This window comes from Balaenoptera ricei, chromosome 2 (genome assembly GCF_028023285.1).
Source record: "Balaenoptera ricei isolate mBalRic1 chromosome 2, mBalRic1.hap2, whole genome shotgun sequence".
NCBI classification, from domain to species: domain Eukaryota; kingdom Metazoa; phylum Chordata; class Mammalia; order Artiodactyla; family Balaenopteridae; genus Balaenoptera; species Balaenoptera ricei.
Window position 1 is genome coordinate 68,486,173 of NC_082640.1, and position 16,784 is coordinate 68,502,956.

The 16,784-nt window shown below is 47.1% G+C and overlaps 2 protein-coding genes across 9 annotated transcripts in view; one reads left to right on the forward strand and one right to left on the reverse strand.

Moving 5' to 3' along the window:
* Nucleotides 1–78: 78 nt before the first annotated feature.
* CALML4 (calmodulin like 4) lies at nucleotides 79–9,808 on the forward strand. Of its 7 annotated transcripts, none has more exons than XR_009500790.1 (7): nucleotides 130–150; nucleotides 253–283; nucleotides 1,174–1,306; nucleotides 4,886–5,026; nucleotides 6,626–6,814; nucleotides 7,275–7,465; nucleotides 9,499–9,570. XR_009500790.1 is itself a non-coding variant. In XM_059912946.1 (6 exons), exons 2-6 carry the CDS (start codon nucleotides 281–283, stop codon nucleotides 9,594–9,596), a joined length of 564 nt encoding a protein of 187 aa, XP_059768929.1. In that variant the 5' UTR covers nucleotides 130–150; nucleotides 253–280; the 3' UTR covers nucleotides 9,597–9,808. The 7 variants fall into 7 exon arrangements, 5 of the variants coding, with proteins under 5 accessions (XP_059768932.1, XP_059768929.1, XP_059768930.1 ...); XR_009500791.1 differs by lacking the exon at nucleotides 9,499–9,570 and adding an exon at nucleotides 8,170–8,256; XM_059912946.1 differs by lacking the exon at nucleotides 7,275–7,465 and having other exon boundaries at nucleotides 9,499–9,808.
* A 5,947-nt stretch (nucleotides 9,809–15,755) lies between these two features.
* PIAS1 (protein inhibitor of activated STAT 1) overlaps nucleotides 15,756–16,784 on the reverse strand; it is a 120,316-nt gene continuing 119,287 nt past the window's right edge. The window contains exon 14 of one of the 2 annotated variants that reach the window (XM_059912918.1): nucleotides 15,756–16,117. In XM_059912918.1, the coding sequence (XP_059768901.1) occupies nucleotides 15,923–16,117 (195 nt within the window). In that variant the 3' untranslated portion in view covers nucleotides 15,756–15,922. Of the gene's footprint in view, nucleotides 16,217–16,784 lie in introns of both variants that reach the window. The other variant, XM_059912917.1, reaches the window with a different exon arrangement.

Sequence of the window (16,784 nt, forward strand, 5' to 3'; positions counted from 1 at the left end):
TTGGGCCTGGTCTCCATGGCAGCTGTGGGTTTATAACCGGGGCCTCCACCCAGCTTGGAGGACTTTCGACTTGAAGCCGGGAGGAAGGGGAACAGGAAGGCGGTTCTGGGAGCAGCGAGCGCACGGGTGGCAGCCGGAGGCCCCGCGATGGTGAGTGAGGGTCTGTGTGGCCCTGTCAGGCTGTCCTGGGCCGGGGTGGCCGGGGGGGTTTTGTGGAGTCCCTCCCTGACTGTTCTCCTCTCTCTGCTGCAGGCCAAGTTTCTTTCCCAGGACCAAATTAATGGTAGGTTTGGTTTGTTCTTTCATTAGCAACTCACAGCAAAATATGGGTCTCATTAGGCAATTTGCTCTGCTCATTTTCTGTTAGTGGGAGGGAAGGAGGTTGGTGGGAGAGCTGGGCCCACCCACAGGCAAGGGGCCGGCCGCCGCAGGGAAGGGCTGGGTTGGAGGTGCAGGTGGGGGGCAAAGCTTGGAGGTAAGAGATGTTGGTGTGACACTTGTCAGTGTGATTTACAGGAGGGAGTGATAGGAGAGGGAGCTCACTGGGTTTTCCTCCAGAACTTGATAGTTGGATTTGGGGAAGGAGAGGGAAAGGGGATGGACAGAGAGACACCGGCAACTGGCTGTGGCTGAGGACCCGACCAAAGGAGGGGGCTTTGTAACTGGCTGAGAAAGAGAAAAGAGCCCAGGTTTGCACTCTCAGGCAGGATGCTTCTACCCTCTGGGCCTCAGTCTCCCCATCTGTAAAGGGGGGAAGGTCAGCTTAGGTGGTCTCTGAGGTCCCTTCTGTCCTGACAGCAAGCCTGGTTTTGGTGTTTGGAGCACTTTGTTCCCGGAGTCCCCTGACCTGCTGGTCCCCAAGCAGGCTTCAGTTTCCCGCAGTGCATGGTTCTCTTTCCACAAGGCCAAGCCAACAGAGTTGGGTTACACAGAACTCAGGGGCCCAGACCTGGCTGGGGAGGAAGATCGGAGCTCAAGCAGGGAGATGAACTGAGGGTTACCTGGGCAGGGATTCCAGAGTTCTGGGTACCAGGAGCTTGGTCTATAAGGGAGAGTGGGTGGGTGGGTTGTAGGCACCTCCCCACAGACCCCTTGATATCCTTACCCTACGAGGGGGAACAGAGCAGGGACTCTTAAAACACAAGGCCCAGGGCAGGGGCCTCTCTTGCCCAGGTCTCGAGGCAAGACTTGAGGAGTCTCGGGGCTGGAGTCCAGCTGTCAGCCTCAGCCTCTCCCCACCAACACCTGGCTCTGAGGCTCACTGACCCTCCCTCTGGGGCCTCTGAACCTCCCAGAAGGGAAGAAGGTAAGTTCCCCTTTGTATCCTAATGTCTGACACAAAGAAAGTGACCACAAACGTTAATGAATGAAAGACTGGAGTAGGAAGACCAGGGACCTTGGAGGCAGTAGACCTGGGGTCCAGTCACCTCTGAGCCTCAGTTGTCTCATCTGTGAAGTGGGGCTAATGACACTGCCTCACCAGGCTGCTGTGAGTGAGGGAGACAGCAGATGTCAGCCACGTGCCTGACACTGGGCCTGGGTGTCACCCAGACCGACACTGGGGCCAGCTTGCTCTTGCTATTGTGAGCCGGACGGTACGGTTTTAAGAAATTTGTGAGCTGGTTGTTAAAATCAGCCATTATTAAACAATGGAAGATGAAAGAATGCTCCAATCCCTCCATCTGTATAAACATTTAAAAAAGATATCTCTTGGGGCTTCCCTGGTGGCGCAGTGGTTAAGAATCTGCCTGCCAATGCAAGGGACATGGGTTCGGACCCTGGTCCGGGAAGATCCCACATGCCGCGGAGCAACTAAGCCCGTGCGCCACAACTACTGAGCCTGCGCTCTAGAGCCTGTGAGCCACAGCTACTGAGCCCACGCGCCCAGAGCCCGTGCTCCATAACAAGAGAAGCCACCTTAATGAGAGGCCTGTGCACCGCAACAAAGAGTAGCCCCCGCTCGCCGCAACTAGAGAAAGCCCGCGCGCAGCAACAAAGACCCAATGCAGCCCAAAATAAATTTATATATATATATAAAAAAATCTCTTGCAGTCAATAGTGCTGAAGATTTGAAAGAGATTTCAGTTGAATGAATATAATTTGCACAAAGGCGAGAAATAGTTTAATAGTAGATCACTTATCAGAGGTAATGATAGTATAGTCATTGGGAAAAGAGTGGCATTCATTGGCATGCAGCCTACCTCACTTATGGTTAAATCAAAACTGTAGGTTGGCAATGGCTACAAGAGCTGTCAAAACTCACTGTGATAATCAATTGGCTAGATGGAATTTATAATCAAGAGTATATTTTATGATTTGTAAATTGTGTGCTGCACATCCTTAAGTCTATAAAACTTAAACTATGTACATATATCATCAGAGCCAGTTGTTACATTCCGAGCATACAACTGGTGTCATCCTAGGCCCTGGGGAGGATTCTTTCTTGCCTTGGGGTATTTGTATTTTCAAAGGGAAAACCTAAAGGGGATTTTTAATTCAATTTATTTAACCCAATTTGTTCTTTCATTCAACAGTTATGAGTCCTTTCTTTGTGCCAGCCCAGTTCTAGGCATAAAAAAATATAGCAGTGCATGTAATAGCCCTAAATACCTGTGCTCACAGGGTTCACCTTGCAGGGATGGGGGGGACAACAAAGGAAAGTAGTAAAATAAACAGGATGTTGGATGGCCGGCTGGCCTATCAGAAGGAGAGCCAGGCAGGGAGAGGAAGGAGGTGTGGAGGTCTCAGGGGGCGGGGCAGGGGGTGGAAGGAGAAGAGCCCTGTTGTTCCAGCACAAGACTCCAAGTTCAGAGCCAGACTCCCAAGTATCTAAAAGGCAGGAAGACAGAACACATTTTATGTAACTGAGGGGATGGGCCTCCATTTGACCTTAGCCCTGCTGGTATCAGGGACCACGGGCCCCCGTGGTGCAGGGCACGGGGGCGGGGGGCAATGTGCCCCCCTGTAGAGCCTGGTGGATTCCAGGCCCCAAGAATGTGATGTCCCCACCTGGCCACTGTCGGAAGATGGTCAACTGTCATAGAATGAAGTCTCAGGAAGGCAGCGCGCCCACCCCTCGTGCAGAGGCAAACCAGACAGAAGACAAGGTGAGGTGGCCAAGAGCAGTCCCCAGGAGGGGGAGGGGGAGAGCTGAGTTTAGGCCCTGCACACATGGTGGCCCTCTCTCTCTGCCCCCATCCCCACTGGCACTGGGCCTTCTTGGAGGGAATTAGGTTTTGCAGGAACCAAAGGTGGGGTTAGGCCAGGCTCTGGCCCTGCTTCCCCTGGGCCACTCCAGCCCCTGCCACCAGGTCCTGTTGCTGGTCTGCCCCTCCGAAGCTCAGGCTCTGGAAAGTTCTGAATGGAAGGTTCCCATTCAACCTCTCCACAGGCACAAAAGCAGCTAATTGTCTCTAAACCCCACTGCCTGGCCTGCCTTTGATTAGCAGCCTCCCTGAAATCCTCCGCTGCCAGGACAGGCCTTAAGGAGGGACCATGAAAGGGCCCTAGGCCCAGGCTTCCTTTTGCCGTCTCTCCTGTTCTGCTGGCCTCTGGTGGCTTCTGCCCGGGAGTGGAGATCCCGTGTGGCCTCTGGGGCAGAGCAGGCTGCCCACCGCGAGTCCTCTGCTGCTCCAGCCTTCCTTGCCCCATCCGCACCATGGGAACAACAAAGGTACCACCCCACAGGGTCACAGTGAGGATTACACAAGGGCCTGGGGGGCAAGTGTTAGTAGCGGGAGCTGCGGTTGCTGGTTTTGTTATCATCAGCTCAGGAGCCACTGGTCTAGGCCTCTGAGGAACCAGCTGGGTGTGGGAAGCGGGAGAGAGCAGGGTGCTGAGGACAGCGCAGGGCCCTGCATGTTCCCAAGCGGGGCTCAAGCAGGAGCTCTACCCCGTGGGCCCCAGGGACTGGACGAGAGGGGAGTCTTGACCAATTCTGATGAGAGCCCTACCCCCAGCCCGTGGTCAGAACTTCTGTGAGGGGCCCCTGATCTTCCCAAGCTCACAGCTGGCCTCACTGTGCCTCCAGGGCTGGGGGTCGGGGGAGATGCAGGTGGGGTTCGGTTCTGCTGGGCCTGGGGGGCTGTGGATCTGGAGGCTACTTCGCCCCCAGCAGGGGAGAGAGGGTTTGGGGAGAGCAGCAAGCAGGATCTCAGCAGAGTCTGGGAGGACTTCCTGGCAGCGCCTCTTGAAGGGGGCCAGGACCTGTGTCAGAGAGCAGCTTGAGAGTTCAGCAGCCTGGAGGCCGGCGGCTGGAGCAGTAGACTCAGAGGTGCCCACAGTTGTGATTATTGTCATCACATATGAGAGCCTCTCTGCCAGGCCTGCCCAGAGGGGATTTCTGGTCCTTCCCAAAAAGGAGGACCAGTAGCCCTGAGGCATTATTGTCCCTGTCTCCCACATAAGCTGTCTTTGCCAAGGTCCCCTGGGAGTCTGGTGCCCTGCTGTGGGCTCCTGGTCTCCCTGGGCTGGCCCGGGAGGGTGAGAGAGAGCTTTCGTCTGGTTTTAGTCGACTGAGGAAGGGAGCAGGGAGGGTGAGAGGGAGGAGGCAGAAGGGAAGTCAGGAGGGGGAGGGGAGAGGGTTTGGCAGATGAAACAGGACACCTAGTTAAATGTAAATTTGATACATAACAAATACCTTTATAAGTATATCCCATGCAAAACTTGGGATCGACTTGAACAATGAATACATTTTTTAGAATATCTGAAATTCTGTTTACCCTGGCAGCCCTGGACTTTTCTTTGCTGTCTGGCCACTCTAGGAGGGGAAGAGGAGAGGGGAGCAGGCAAAAGGAAGGGGAGGGGCAGAAAGAGGGGGAGAGGACGGAGAAGCGGGGTGGAGGGTGAAAGAGGGCTCCTGATTCTCCTTTCTGGGCTTTGGCAGAGTACAAGGAATGCTTCTCCCTGTACGACAAGCAGCAGCGGGGGAAGATTAAAGCCACTGACCTCCTGATGGTGATGAGGTGCCTGGGGGCCAGCCCGACGCCGGGGGAGGTGCAGCGGCACCTGCAGACTCACAAGATAGGTGAGTGGGCTGGGCCGGGCCAGTTGCCAGGGAAGGAGGAGTCTGGGCTGGGGTGGGCTCTGAGCCCCACAGCTGTGGTCCTGGGGAGGGCCCGGCAGGCAGGTGCAGATGATCGGGGTGTAAACAGCTCAGAAGTTTGAGGGGTAGGTTGTAGCTGGAGCTCACCGGCTGGGTGCTGTGGAGGCACCTGGCCAGGTGTGCTGTGTATCACTCGGGCTTCCTTGAATCCTCCCAGCAACCGGTGACACCCCCATCCCAGAGGACCAAGGATCTAGGCATTCCAACAAGGTTATCACACATCTGCAGTCCAGAAGGTGCTAAGTGATCCCAAAGTTGTTTTGAGAGAACGATGTCCCTTTACTATTTGTCATGTGCTTAGTTCAACAACCCAGTGAAGGAGGCACTATCCTAATCTGGGTTTTACAGACAAAGATCAAGATTCAGAGCCCATTAGGTAACTTCCCCAAGTGCTTACGCCAATGGTGGAATCAGGCTTGGAACCCAATTCTGATCTCCAAGTGGTTCTCTGGTGATGCGATTATGGGTGATTTTCATTCCTTGTTTCCTCTGTTTATGACAGTGGAAACACACGGGACTTTTCATAACCAAAAACAAGTTTTGTTGTTGCTCGTGGTGGGTTTTTATTTTTTAAAGAAAAAGAGGGAGGGATGTCAGAGGCCAGGTTGGCTGTTTGCATTGGTGGCTGGACACTCAGGAAGGAAAGAGAAGGGTGGCCTGGAAAGAACATTTTATCAAGAGCCCATCTGGACCTCAGTTTCCTCATCTCTCAGATGGGTTCCCACCATCTGCTAGCATTATCCTGAGGTCCCATCCGAGGGTGCCTGAAGTAGCACTGGGAGCCCGTCCTGAGGACAGCCTGGGCCTGGGGGTTGGGTCTCTGAAGGCCTCAAGCCCGGTGATGGGGCGCTCAGCCACTGAGATCCACTGCTTCCATCTCCGAAGGGGTGGTGGTTTCCTCTGGTTTCTGTCTCCTGCAAACAGGAAGCTGTGGTCAGGGGCAGTTCTGACTTCCTGCAGTTGTAGCCCAGCCAGGGCCTGGACGGAGGTCCCCAGGCATGCCTGGAGGAGGGGTGTGGGCTGGGGGGGCTGGGGTGGAGGCTGCAGTGAGGTGAACAGCCTGGGTGGGGCAGAGGCTTGAGGCCCCAGGTGCGGCTCATCTGTCCATCTTTGTAGATGTGTTACAGTGGCTGCCAAAAGGGGAGATAGACATGTTGGCGCACTTCCCTCCGGTTCAGGGCAGGAGAGAAGCATCCAGAAGGGTGTAGAGGAGGCAGTGCTTCATCCTGGTCCTGCCACTGCTCTGAGGTGACTCTACGCTCTGAGCTTCTGTCTCCTTAGTGGGCAAAATGCGATGATAACCCGTCACTAAGGGGCTGTTGGGAGGATTAAATGAGGCACATCCGTGGTGGGAACGCAGCAGGACAGGCTGCATCCTCTTCCCCATGACCACTGCCTCCAGCAGGGTGCTTCCTGAGTTAGGTGGCCCTTGAGCTGGCCATGACGGCAGGAAGCCAGCTGCCTTCCTCAAGAGAAGCCTTTCCCTCCCTGCTCACTCTGCTGTGTTTGGGGGTCTCCTAGACAGAAATGGAGAGCTGGATTTCTCTACTTTCCTGACCATTATGCACATGCAAATAAAACAAGAGGACCCAGAGAAGGAAATTCTTTTGGCCATGTTGATGGCGGACAAGGAGAAGAAAGGCTACATCATGGCGTCTGAACTGCGGTCAAAACTCATGAAACTGGGAGAGAAGCTCACCCACAAAGAAGGTAATGGCCTGGGTCCCTCTTTCCCAACAGCAGGAGGTGATTAAGGGGTGAGGGGAAGGACACCAAAGCCCAATCCATGCCACCTGGGTTATGTAGGCACTGCATTTGATGGATGCCCCAGAAGGTTGTGACTAGATGTTGAGCTTGGTGAACTCTGGATTGGATCCCAGAAAAGAACTAGGGACCCTGTGGGTGGCAGGAGAAGTTAGCCAGGGCGAAGGGACAGCTTGGGGAAACCCAGTTATGATCTACTTGGGCATCGCACTGTGTTCTAAACTTTCACTGTGGGCCTTCATTTAGTGATTATGACATCTCTGGGAGCACTAGTGCCCCCCTCATACTGATTAAACAGGTGCAGTGAGTGGCTTGTGAGTAACAGAGCTGGGAGCTACATGCAGGTCTATTAGACACTCGGACCCCCGCCCCCCAGCCCCTCTCAGGCTCTTTTCTCTCACCACAGCTGTCTGTCTTCTGAAGCTGCTACTGCTGCCAAGTTTCTAAATTGAGATGTTACTTTGCTCCCTTTCCTCACGACTCAGCCAGCTCTAAGAGCTTTTCCAGAAGGGGTGTCCGTGGTGGTGTTTGACTCCTACCTTCCCACCTCAGAGAGGATGAGAGGCTTGGGTCTTCTAGGAAAGCCCCATGTCGATGGTAAGGGCGACCCCAATGTTGGGCCCTTTGCAGGTGTTCTCCCAGCCTGCCTGGTGGGCCCCTCGGTCCAGCCACGGCAGCCATGCCAGGTCGCCGCCAGAGTCCACACCCACCAACCCCAGAGGCTGGGATTTCTAGTTAAGCCGCTGGGCCACTGCCTATGATTGAGGCAGGAGGAAAAAGGCTTCAATAGTGATGGGCCTTTAGCCTTTGGTTAAATCACAACAAACAGACTTGAATCCTGGCTCCCCCTCATTCTGGGGGACCTCAGGTGAGTTTCTTAACCTCTCTCACCCTCCTCACTTTCCTCGTTGGGAAATGAGGTTACAATAGACAATCCCTCAGGTCCCTCCAAGAGCTAACATTCTATAAAGCAGTCTGCTGAGATTTTTATCTGCAGTCACAAAGGCACAGCGCAAAGCATGTAAAAATAGCTCTACAGAAGGCAGATGGAGCTTCCCCCGCTTTTTCAGGCCAGCAGCTATCACGATCTCGTCTTTCATTGTGGCTGTTTTAATGTGAACAGGGAAACACGGGCTCTCCTTCCCTCCCCGGCTCTGAGGACACTGCTTGGCCTTTTATGTACCAAGTGGAGTGTTAGCAGAGGGCCAGCAGGGGGCCTTAATTCTTACGGTTAATGATCTCTGTCTAAAGCAATACCATGGCCCCCAAACTCAAACATTATCTCTCATTTGTTTAACCAGTAAAGAAACATTTCAAAGAAACTGACAATGTCTTCCAGACAGAGAATGATGTCCCTTCCTCTGGCTGTGGGAGAAGGAAAGATGGTACTAGAAGTAAGACTCCTTTACCCTCAGTGATTGAAAGAAAAGCTTCAGTTTTACTACAGAAGCATCCTTGGAGCTGCTGAGATGGCTGGGAGGGAGGCCTCCTTTGCGACCTGGTTCTTTGTGGGTTCACAGGGAACCGCCGTTCTACCCAGAAGGCATCATCAGACTCCAGCTGCCCCTCTTCTGGACAGTTGGAGGCTGCAGTGGTTGGTGTTAGACCTGTCCATTGGGACGGTTTTAACCAAGTGGTTGACGGGTAGACGCATCTCTATGAAATAAGATAAATTACAGTCTCAACATTCTGAAAATACTCAGAACTACTATCAGCTTAAGCACAGAGCACAGTAATTACATTTTTGGAGGAGGATGGTTAAGCAGGAAGTCACAGGATATTTTCTAACAACTACCCAGGATTATGTTGGGGACGCCTGGGGCCGGGGAAGTTAACACAGAGCAGTGAGATAGCTTTGTAAGAGGGTGAGGATGGTCCTGAGAAGCCACTGTGGAAAATTGTAAGCTGAAATGGCTCTTGCTGTCAACTCCTGGGACAAGCTAGTATTTTGTCCCAGGGATCCAGAACCCGTAAATGTAGGGTTTTGGTTTTTGTTTTTTCTTTTTTGAGCAACATTAGAGAACAATGGCAGTTTTTTGTAGGCTTTGAGCTTAGACACAGTTGAATATATTTTCTCTTACACTACCCCACCCCCGAAACGCACACTTTTTAAAAGAGGTGATGGTGGCAGTTACCACTTGTCACCGAGCCCCCTTGGGGTGGGGGGGGGTGTCAAGTTGGAAGGCAGACTGGCAGGTCAGGGGCAGGCCAAAGACTGGGCCGGGGGGGCCCAGGATGGAGCTGCAGAGGGTGTCTGTTCTGCAGGGGGCTGAGAGGGTGGGCTGTAGAAGGTAAAATTCATGCCCAAGCTTTCTGGAAATACTGGCACAGGGGTCAGACATTTTCTGAAGGGGAAAAAAAAAAGCACAAGGTGGTTTCAGTGATTGAATCCTTACCAGTACACCCCTACCCTGGCCCCTGCAGAAAGCCTGATGAACTCAAAATTGGATACATGGTCTCCAAGGGGTAGGGGGTGGGTTGTCCTGTTCCCTCCACTGGTTTATTTCCTCATCTACGGGAACAGTCAATTAGACGCTCAGGGACGACCTCCAGGGAGTCCCAACCCCCAACTGGATGTCCTATAACGTAACACTAAAGCCAAACTGAAAAATTAATGTGATTTATTGCAGTGGATGATCTTTTCAGGGAAGCAGATATTGAACCTAATGGCAAAGTGAAGTATGACGAATTTATCCACAAGATCACCATTCCTGTGCAGGACTACTGAATGAGGAGAAGGCAAGAGAGCCTCCCCTGGGCTGGAAAACTCAGACTGATGAATTTTTAAAAAGAAAAGTGTTCCTTTCACTTGCGGGAGATGGCAAACACAGCAAGATGACATACCTGACCACAGGAGAGGGTAACTTAGCAAGGAAACGAAACTATTTCAGCTACAGTATTAGCATGTCTTTAATAAAAGATTTTTACTGATTTTAATAACTAACTACCATGAGTCTAGCCCTTTACCTCATGGAACGAGCCTATGGTTGGGCCAGGGTTCCAGCCCTGACTCTGCCACTTCCGAGTCAGGTGATTTTGGGCAAATCATTTCACCCCTCAAAGCCTTAGGATCCTCACTGAGGTTGGATTCCTACTTCTTACCTCATGGAGCCTGTTGAGAATGGGCTTCAAAAGGCCTCTGCAAATTGTAGAGCACTGTGTAATCCTGGGTTGCCATGGTCGTGCTTCTCCTAAAAAGGTAAATTTACTGAAAGACTCATATTCTGTATTTGGGTGCTAGAATCATCTTCCGCATTTCAAAGATAAAGCTAGCTGCGAAACAGCGACAAGCAGAGGGCTCAAACTATGGCAACAGTTCTTGCAGCACCACAGGGTCACATACAAATTCTCATTCCCAGTGCATACTAATGTAGTTCAGGATATTCATTCATAAACAAACAGGATAAAAAGCAGGTTTAAAACAAGGCAGCATCAGCTAAACCCTGGGAAGAGTGATCTGACTACACCCCAAACCAAAGGAAACCAGATGTGACGAGCTGCATTCACTGAGGCCTTGCAGAGCTTGAGCAGACCTGTTATGATGCTTCTGTCAGAATTTTGAGCTCCTCCCTGATCCATTATCAGAGAGGTTCATGGGACTAGGATGGTCTGCTCAAGTGGGCCAAATTGATAATGGCTTCAAGCCATTTCCTCAGGACTAATGGAAAGTAATAAGGGGATGGAACAGGCCACAGCCATGACCCAGCGAGAGCCCTGGAAAACAATAGTAGGGGTACTGGTCCTGCCGGGAGCTTTTCCAGCTCAAGTGGCTTTTTAAGTTAGTTATGTAGCCAGGAGGTGCCAGGCTGGTGCTGCCTGTGCACTCATCAAAGTTGTGGATCCACTGCTAGCGCCAGCACAGCCCTAAAACGGGCTGGAGTCACACACCAGCATGCTGAGGCGGGGGCAGGGCAGAACTCTAAGTCCAGAGAGAGATTTTCATCCTTATATGTATCAAAACTGGGCTCTCTGGGCCGTGGCTTTTTCTAATTGTGCCTTAGTGGCTAAAGCAAAAGAAAACCAAATTAAGAAGGAGGTGCGTCTCTGGGGAGGTTTACACAGAACACAAATCTAAGGGCCAGGAACAGGGGAAACTTCAGGGGACAAAACAGAGTCTTAGTGCAGCTATCTCAAGATGCTGCACGGCCTCAGACCAAATGGAGGTCCTGAGAAAGGAGAGCCGCTTTCATTTCCCCAACAGTGTAACTGCCAATGGAGTGAGTAGGAATTCCTAGGAGCTGCAGAGGAGGCTTCTGTGGGGGCAGGCAGTATATGGGCCCCAAAACACCAAGTAGGTGACCTTGTGATCGTCAGGCTGGGGATCTTAGGCTCACACGGTACAGGGGGTTTTGTGGGGTCTGAGGGTTATACGATTCGGCAGCCTTCTTCAAAAATATTACAGTAGAAATATAGAATTACTAGGGCTGCTCCTGGGACCCTGGAAGAGACCAGAGCAAGTGAGGGGCCCTGGTGCTTAAACTTCATTACCTTCATGGTAAATCCATCTGAGGGCTGGTTCGATGTTGGCACCCCATGCAGAACTGCTATATGTCACTTTCAGGCAAGGCTCAAGGGTCCTAGTGCGCCACATTTCTTTTTAACTCATCATGGACATGAGGAAGTTAGTCCTGCACAGCCACTCTGGAATACCAAGGATTAGACAGTAGATACCTGTGATTTAGATGGGACAGGAAAAGGAAGTTCTGGGCTATAACAATAAACGAGGGTACGTTCCCTCAAAGCTTTGTCTTTATATGCCACTGAATGGTACCCGTATGGTTTCAAAGCAAGTTTTATGAATCTCATTTGCCTAACAAACAGGAATCTGAAGTAGACCTTGCCAAAAACACATAAGTGGTGTGTAATGGCCTTGAGAACCTGGGGCTCGTGTCCACTGACTTGGTGTTCCTCATTAAGGGTGTTCAGTGGGTAGGATTCCAAGATCCTGGGATGTGCTCTGATTTAAACGTCTACCCCAGGAAAGGCTCTGACACTACCCCATGTCTGGGTTTCATGCTCATTCCTGAAATTCCTGTTGGTTTACCTAGCACCAACTATTGTTTGCAAAAAAAGGCCACAGTGCTCTTAACAATCAAATTGCAGATTAAACAGATTTAAAACTAAACAGATGCTGTGGTTCATTACAAAGCTAGCCATATTTCAGTAAGAAAGGGGAATGATAGCTGTATATTCATTACTTACCTCAAAGCATGTTGCAAGAGAATGAGTTACCTGTCATGCTTTGAAATCTCTGTATCAAAGGGGCTCTGGAAGCACAAAGCATTGTCACTTTTTCTCATAGGGATTGTCCCCTTGTATACGCAGCAGTGTATTTTACAGAAGACAAATTAACTGAAGGCTTTTCTTTTATTACATCTAAAGAGCTCTACATAAACAGGTAACATTCAATAGGTAAACAATTTTTTTTTCCAATGCATGTAATAAATATTTTCACTTGGTACTTTTATACAAACTGACATTGGTCTACTATACATTTTTAAAAGCCATTTTACTGGTTTGGCATGCGGTATGGAAATTCTAAGAGAGAAAGTTTTAAGGCAATGAATCACAGATTTAAGTTCATGGAATTTATGGTAACTTTTATATCTGTTTATATACATTTTTCCCCTTTGTTAATTAAACAATTAACAGCAGCACACTCTGGGACCACCAGCTATTCTCCCTCCCTCTTTCTGAAATCTAAGTTTTGTGTTTTCTTTTAATTAAAAAACAGAATTCAACATGTATTGATAAAACAAAACTCTTACTAAAATAATTTCAAATATGCTTTAAAGTCCTAAAGATCTTGAAGTGTTTTATGTGTTTAAAATTGGAGCTGTTTAAAAACAATGTTCTTTCCACAGTTAGTAATTTAAAATTGGGATGTATTTTCATTCAGTTTCAGACATTTGACTCAAAGGAAAATCTGCCAAGAAATCACATTTCTCAGAAGCTTAAGTGTATCTTTTCTAAGTCAGTAATACTAGAGAATTGTGATAATGTCTACATTAATAGAAGTAGAAAATTTTTAATGCTCAAAATAAATTAGTCAACCAAGCGTGGCATGGTTAAGGTCCAGATACTTTTAAAAACATGTGTTCAATAATGCCCACAAAATAATTAAAAGCCACTTCAACCCTGCTAGTCAAACAGCTATTATACTAAAGATGTGTGTGTGTGCACATACACACACACCCCCACCCACAGTACTGTACAGACACACAAACATATGCTCACCTATTATGAGTGACCAAGGCAAGGGGGATGGTGGTAACTTGACTAAAGATTCTGAGAATCATTATTTATCCACAGACAGCATGTCAATATTAGCTTGGGTGGGGGAGTGACGGTGGGCTGGGGAAAAAAGAAATAACTGTGCTTAAAAAAAAAAAACACTTAGAAGATAAAGATGCAGTGCATGACTCCACTAATAATTACTATGGACCATAAAAAGTCTGATTGACTAATAGCGGCCATGAGACCAACAGAGTAATAGCTACTACTACTGCAACATTTTAGAAAGTTAACAACTGAAGGGAACAAACTCCTTAAGAGTGGAATGAACTAAAAAAGACAAACTGAATGGTTAGTTTCGCCCGTGGAGACACGACCAAAGCTACTAGACAGACATTTATTTCTCCCTGTTACCTGTTCTTCCCTTCGGTTGGTATAACGCAGGACCCTGAGGGAAAATAACCCTTTCCAAAACTGGGCTGAAGAAAGTAGAGGGACGGTTTTTCAACTGGATCATTCAAAGAGTTTGTTATTCAGCATCATACACAAAGTTATTGATCAGAATTCTGAGACCACTAACAACAACAAACAAAGAAAAACAAAACTATTCATTTTTATCTTAGCTGAATTAACAGAAACGTTTCCTATTACAATGTGAAATAAGAAGCAACTCCCTACAATTTAAGTAATTTCTATCCCAATCTGAATTTAGACACAAATTATAATACTATTAGTTATTAGCCTAAGTTAACATGGCAATGAGAGTTCTAAAGTGTGTACTCACATAACACCAGATTCATTTAAAAACTTAACTATTTCCTGTTTTAACTGACAATGAATTTTTTTTAATTGCAAATTGTTTAGTGACTATAACTCAGCCATGAATGTGTGGAATACACATGCGTAGGGAAGACTATATAACTCAGTTGTCACTCACACACACTTGTCTATAAATACATATATACACACACACATATACATATCAATACCAACTTGTTTTTCAAACTTCAAGTCAACAATTTGGTGGCAGAGAGATCCTGTAAAAACAGGTATTTTAAAATGCCACACAGTCATGTGAACCATTAATTTCATCAGACAACTGAAGATACAGACATCTTGAACTCTAACTGGATTAAAGTAGGTCAATTTGTTACCACCGCCAGGTTTAAAATGACAATTTTATACACAAAGGTGGTCCTTCATCAACTCTGAGAACAACTCTGAGAACATTAACAGTTGTGATATAAAAATCCAGTCTGGAAAATTGGTAATCGTTATGCCCCTTCCTTATCTTTTCTGTTAAACCTGCTAAACCTTTCAATCAGATAAACAATATTTTCAACACCTTCAGATATTACCTGAAAAACGGACCTTCTCTGACGAGGATTTTGGAACACAAGTAGAACCACTTTTTCCTTCCCTCCAACCCTCATTTCCTGAAAAACAGTTTTCAATATATTTACATTTCCATTATTAATAAGAGTAGATCAGACTGATCCATGAATTCTTAAAAAGATTTAACTTTCCTATGTCATGCTTGTCTTTAAAAGGTGAAGAAAAATATAAAACAAACAAGATAACTAGGCTAAAAAAATAAGTACACTCAGAACCAGAGAGTGAAAATGACTAAGGATCAAGCCCATTTTGAATTTCAACTGTTTATCAGATGATAGATTTCTACGGACTGACATGTGTGGGGCATTGTATTTTCCGAAGAGAATTTACTTTTAAGGATAATTGACTGTCTGTCTTTCTTTTTTGAGGTGATGTAGCCTTACCTCTGTCAGCTGTACAAGACATCCAACAGGGCTTTTCTAAGCTATTTTTACTTCCTACTTTGGTATGAAGATCTTACATGAAAACTTGTTACCCTGTGGCCAAAAAAGCAGGTGTTCACAGACTTGGTTTAAATACATAATACTGGCAATCCAAATTTAAAATAAAGAACTAGACTAAAGTGTATTACTCACAGGTCAGCTAAGCCTACTCCTTACCCAGATAGCTCTACTCCAATCTCTGAAACATATTCTCAGGGGGTATCTAGCAAATAAGAGACAATATGTGATGGAGAACATGCAATTGGGATAGTCGATAAAGATGCTCATATGAGAGTTCAAGACCTTCAAAGCACTTTGGAAGAAGCAGGCAACTGATTTATCAACTGAATGCAAACTCGGGAGAAGGAACAGTAACGACAGAAAAATACACACAGACACACACACACCCACAAGCTATGTCCTGAAAATACATAGGGAATGCAGAGGGACAGATGAGATTTATAACTTAAGGCTGGATAAAATATGCACACACACAAACAGAATCCAAGTCTGTCATTTTTAGAAAACGGAAATTAAAACTATCCCCCCCAGCCCCTCCCCACAACAAAGAAAAGCCCACAATTTAAAACTTCATACATGCAATTCCTTTTCTGTTATTGCAAATAAAATAATGCCATTGAAGTAAAATAAAACCAAATAGGACAAATGATGGAAAAAAAATCTTCAGAATCCAGAAAGAATGAACTGAAGGTGGTTTGTGGGTACTTGTTTTTTTTCTTTTTTTTTTCTTTTCTTTCCTTTTTTTTGTTTTTTACAAGTGTTTTTTCAGACAGGCAGTCTTAGATTTATATACAAAAGTAAAACTGAAAATATAGTTTTGTTCTCTGTACATTTCTTTTAATTTTTTCCCTAAAAAAAAGGAAAAAAAACACGCTTGTGTACTTTTCTAAACAGAATAAGGTAAAACATAGCACAAAGTTCTCTTCTTTCTACCAAGTTCATTTAATCTGGGGTAGGGATGGGAGCAGCAGGGGCAAGGGAATCAGTCCAGTGAAATGATGTCTGGGATGATGCCGAAGATGGATGCTGTGTCCGCGCTGCTCCTATTTGCGACGGCGTGGCTATGGCTCTCCCTTAGGCTGTTGGAGGATACGAGGCTGCTGTTACTGCCACTGCTGCTTCCATTGGTGGTTGGCAGAGAAGTACTGCCTCCTGCACTTAACTGATCGAGAAACATCTGTGAGGAGGTATATGGAAAAAACCGAGACGAGTGTAAGAGGTCTTGATCATCTGAAACCGCTGCTGCTGCAGCGGCAAGCAGGGAGGTGTTATAATGCTAGGGAGGGGAAACAAAAGACAGAAAATAAAGTTAATTATACTTATAAATTAATAAACTTTCTTCTCAGCAGAACAAAGTCCTAAATTTAATATATTCTGAGTACCTGGTGTTTTTGAAATATTTAGTAAAACATTTTGCAAAATCAAATGGTCTTATGTAATGATCACATCATTGACCTTTTTTTTTAAATTTTAATTTTTATTGGCACATCACTGATCTTAAGAGACATTTTTGTAGTTGAGACTGGGGGGGGGGTTGTGGGAGGGAATAAAAATATTATTTTTTGGTTTTAATTTGTATTGCAAGCAATTTTCATAATGCTATTTCCAAAGAGGCATATACTCAGAAGCAGCAGTAAACAGGAGAGTCCACTTTCTTTCTCTTCAGGAGATATATGGCCAAGAAATTTATCAGTCAATATGACTCACTGCCCTGTTTTTTATAAAACAGTACTGGGAACCAACAAATAGACACTGTAGTTACCATATATTCAGGCTCAGCTGAAAAAAAGGGACTTTTATTTAAATTTTTAAAACCTTAACAATAATGGGTATAACTTACTCTG